General features: G+C 48.9%; 2 protein-coding genes across 2 annotated transcripts; one reads left to right on the top strand and one right to left on the bottom strand.

Moving 5' to 3' along the window:
* EAH_00063970 (hypothetical protein) lies at positions 1–174 on the top strand (the record flags this gene model as incomplete). Its single annotated transcript, XM_013393029.1, has 1 exon — positions 1–174. A coding segment is annotated over one exon (174 nt), but the record flags the coding sequence as incomplete, so codon positions are not given.
* An 835-nt stretch (positions 175–1,009) lies between these two features.
* On the bottom strand, positions 1,010–3,832 carry EAH_00063980 (kinesin motor domain-containing protein, putative; the record flags this gene model as incomplete). The annotated part of the gene is made up of 7 exons (XM_013393030.1): positions 1,010–1,202; positions 1,382–1,721; positions 1,875–2,071; positions 2,465–2,565; positions 2,776–2,904; positions 3,330–3,427; positions 3,811–3,832. The coding sequence occupies 7 exons, from the start codon at positions 3,830–3,832 to the stop codon at positions 1,010–1,012; spliced, it is 1,080 nt and encodes a 359-aa protein (XP_013248484.1).
* Between the last annotated feature and the right edge of the window lie 107 nt (positions 3,833–3,939).

The following is a 3,939-nucleotide window of genomic DNA, read 5'->3' on the forward strand; positions in this document are numbered from 1 at the left end:
CAGCAGCAGCACAAGCAGCAGCAGCGCAAGCAGCAGCAGCAGCGCAAGCAACAGCAGCAGCAGCAGCAACAGCAGCAGCAGCAGCAACAGCAGCAGCAGCAGCAGCAACAGCAGCAGCACAAGCAGCAGCAGCGCAAGCAGCAGCAGCAGCAGCAGCAGCTCTTGTGTCTCTGACTGCCTTTAAGTCCCTGATTTGTTTGAAGAGTTCGAACTCCTCTGCATCTACGAGAAGAGGGCCGTCTCCTTCTTGGGGTGTCTGCTGAGTCAATTGTTATGCACAACCAACTGTCTCCTTTTCTGTCTCTGTTTCTCGACAAGTCTCCTTCTGCCTCTAACTCTATTTATTGTCTCCCTCTGTCTTTGTATTTTTCTGTATTTGTTTGTTTGTTTGTCTCTTTTTGTCTCGGTCTCTCGTTTTGTCTTGTCGTCTAGAGTTTAGGGTTTAGGGTTTAGTGTTTAGGGTTTAGGGTTTAGGGTTTAGGGTTTGGACCTCTTGTGCGTTTTGTTCTTTTTGTTGTTTTGCCTCGATTTCGCCTCTCAGCCTTTTGATATTTTCTCTGATTTTCAGAATATCCTAATAACAATAAAGACAGAAGCAGCAACAAAGAGGGTTCTCTGTCTCTGTCTGTCTCCTTTTGTCTCTCTGTCTCTGTCTCTGTCTGTCTCCTCTTGTCTCTCTGTCTCTGTCTCTGTCGCTGTCTCTGCGTCTCTCTGTCTCTTTTCTTCTTCTCCTCTTCTCTTTATGTTCAATACAATATTATAATATAATATATATATATATATATATATATACATGTATACATGCATACATATAAATAAATATATATATATATATATATATCTGTCTCTCTGTTTCTTTCTGTCTTTCTCTGTATTTGTTTGTTTGCTTTCAGTGTCTGTATAGTATTTGATTATATTGCATCTGTCTCTTTTTTTGTTTTGTTTGTCTCCTTTCTGTAAGTCTCCTTAATGATTAGATTAAAAGTAATAAAAAACTAAAATAAAATGTTTAATGTCTTACTCTGCCTAGGGCTTTTAATTGTCTCTTTCCGTGGTTTTGTTTGGTCTCCAGAGACGCCAAAGATAAACAAATGCCTTTACCGTCGGTTTTACTAAACTCAGCAAATACTTCTTTCTTTAAAACCCCCGAACTAACAACAACATTTCTACGAACAGATATGCCCTCGCTCTCCTCATACACCCTGAAACACATGCAAACCCTAAACCCTAAACCCTAAACCCTAAACCCCAAACCCTAAACCCTAAAATATAATACCCTCGATATTAAACTCTAAATACAGAACCCTAGGACGTCAAACAAAATACCCTAAAGCCTCCACCCTCAACCTTAAACCCTAAACCCTAAACCCTAAACCCTTACTGGGTAGAGCCAGGTGCTCTTGTTTCGCTGAGTCTGTCTGCTGCAGATATCTCTGACTGATCAGGGTCAAACCCTAATGAGACGCCGCCAACTGTGGGGTCTTCATATCCTACTTCTGCGGATATACACCGCAGCAACACCAGCAACAAGCTACACCCCTTGCTGCTGCAGCTGCTGCTGCTGCTGCTCCCGCTGCTGCTGCTGCTGCTGATCACGCTGCTGTTGCTGCTGCTGCTGATGCTGCTCTTATTCCTACTACTGCTACTCCTACTGCTACTGATGCTGCTCCTTTCGGCGCTGTTATTGCACCTGGCTGTAGCCAACCCCCCGGCCCCAAACCCTAAACCCTAAACCCTAAACCCTAAACCCTAAGCCTCACTTTGCACAGGTTTAGGCGCTGTTGTTGCAGACCCTTGGGGGGCCCCTGGGGGCCCCTGTTGGCTTCCTTTGCTTTGCTCTCTTCCACCCTTTGGTGTTGTCGGTGTACCCTTACCTTTGGGGCCCCCCCCCGCCTCAGGGGCCCCTTGGGGGCCCCCCTGGGGCCCCCCCTGGGGGGCCCCCTGGGTATCGCTGTCTGGAGCTGATGCAGCAGCGGAAGCAATTGATGCTTCTGCTGCTGCTTCTCGGCGGATTGCTGCTGTTGTCTCTTGAAAGACAGAACGCATCATCTGCAGCAGCTCCTCCATCTGTCTGAAGCAGCAGCAGCAGCAGCAGCAGCAGCGGTGGTGGTGGTGGTGGTTAAGTGTACAATAATATGATGAAAAGGCCTTTTGAGAGGCATTTCGAAGTGCGTGTTGCTGTTGCTGCTGCTGCTGTTGCTGCTGCTGCTGTTGCTGCTGCTGTTGCTGTTACTTCTGCTGTTGTTGGAGCTGTTTTAGCTGCTGTTGTTGTTGTTGCTGTTGCTGCTGCTGCTGCTACTGTTGCTGCTGCTCCCTATCGCTGCCACTAATATTGCAAGTTTTGCCTCGACAGCTGCTGCTGGTGTTACTGGTGCTGCTGCTGCTGCTACTGCTTTTGCTGCTGCTGCTGCTGCTGCTGCTGCTGCTGCTACTGCTTTTGCTGCTGCTGCTGCTGCTGCTGCACCTGACGGAGGAGAATTGAATGTCTTGCTGCTCTCCATTTAAAAAGAGGGTCGCCGTCTTCCTGATCTCCTCCAGCTCCTCAGGGGAGGATGCTTCGTAGGCCTTAAACATAAACCCTAAACCCTAAACCCTAAACCCTAGGCCATAGTTGCGCTTTGAGTGGGCCGCTAAGCAAGCTAGTGCCCTTCCCTAAACCCTAAACCCTAAACCCTCTCTCCGGAGCCGACCGTCCGCTGAAGCCTGCTAGGTGCTCACTTCGCTTCTATTTAGGGTTTAGGGCTTAGGGTTTAGGGTTTAGGGTTTAGGGTTTACTGGCGGGGGCCTGCCCATGAGGGAGTTGGTGATTTGGAGTTCGTGTTTGAGGCGCTGCACATCTCTTTCTAATCTCCTAGACAAAGCCAGAGGGTCAATCTCAATATTTGCTGTTGCCTTGCTAGACACCTGAAGCAGCAGCAGCAGCAGCAGCAGCAGCAAAAGCAGCAGCAGCAGCAAAGGTAGAAGAAGCAGAAGAAGCAGAAGCAGCAGGAGTAGCAGAAGTAGCAGAAACAGAAACAGCAGCAATAGCAGCAGAAGCAGCAACAGCGGCAGAAGGTGCAGCAGCAGCAGCAGCGCAGCAGCAGCTGCTGCTGCTGCTCTGAATGGCTAGCTAGCTAGCTAGCTATTCAGAGGTGTTAGAATAGTTCCTGCTGTACGCGCTAGCTGCCCCCCAGCTAGCGATCAGCTAGCGTTGGCTAGCTTAGCAAACCCTAAACCCTAAACCCTAAACCCTGAACCCTCTCTCCCCCATCAGTAGCAGCAGAAAGAGTCCAGACGAAGCAGGGAGAGAGACGAAAAGAAGCAAGAGCTGCCTATACACCCCAACTCACCCCCATCATCCGCTGTGCAAAACGCAAAGTAGAAATTGTCTCCTCTACGTATTGCCTTTCAGGCCATATGTTTGCTATTAAACAAGTGTTGCTGTTACCTGCAGCAGCAGCAGCAGCAGCACAGCAGCGCAGCAGCAGCAGCAGCAGTAGTAGTAGTAGCAGCAGCAACAGCAGCAGCAGAGGCAACAGCGGCAGCAGCAGCAGCAGCAAAGCCAATAGCGGCACTATTAATCGTAGCAGCAACAACAGCAACAACGATATTTATACTTGTGCTGTGACGAGCAGCAGCAGCAGCAGCAGCAGCGCTATAAATGGCTGCAGACCCAGTTGGAATATACCTGTATGAAACCCTAAACCCTAAACCCTAAACCCTAAACCCTAAGCCATGAGCCGCAAATTCTAAACCCTAGGCCCTAAACACTAAACCCTAGGCCGTAAAATCTAAACCCAAAACCCTAAACCCTAAACCCTAAACCCTTACCTCCGAGAGTATCCTTAAGCATATGAGTCAGGCGGCTGGAGCGATAGGGAATATGCTCTCTGCCTTTCTCGCCCAAAGCAACAACAACCTGCGCAAACCCTAAACCCTAAACCCTAAACCCTAAACCCT

This window comes from Eimeria acervulina, genomic scaffold (genome assembly GCF_000499425.1).
Source record: "Eimeria acervulina Houghton genomic scaffold, Eah_scaff1915, whole genome shotgun sequence".
In the NCBI taxonomy this organism is placed as follows: domain Eukaryota; phylum Apicomplexa; class Conoidasida; order Eucoccidiorida; family Eimeriidae; genus Eimeria; species Eimeria acervulina.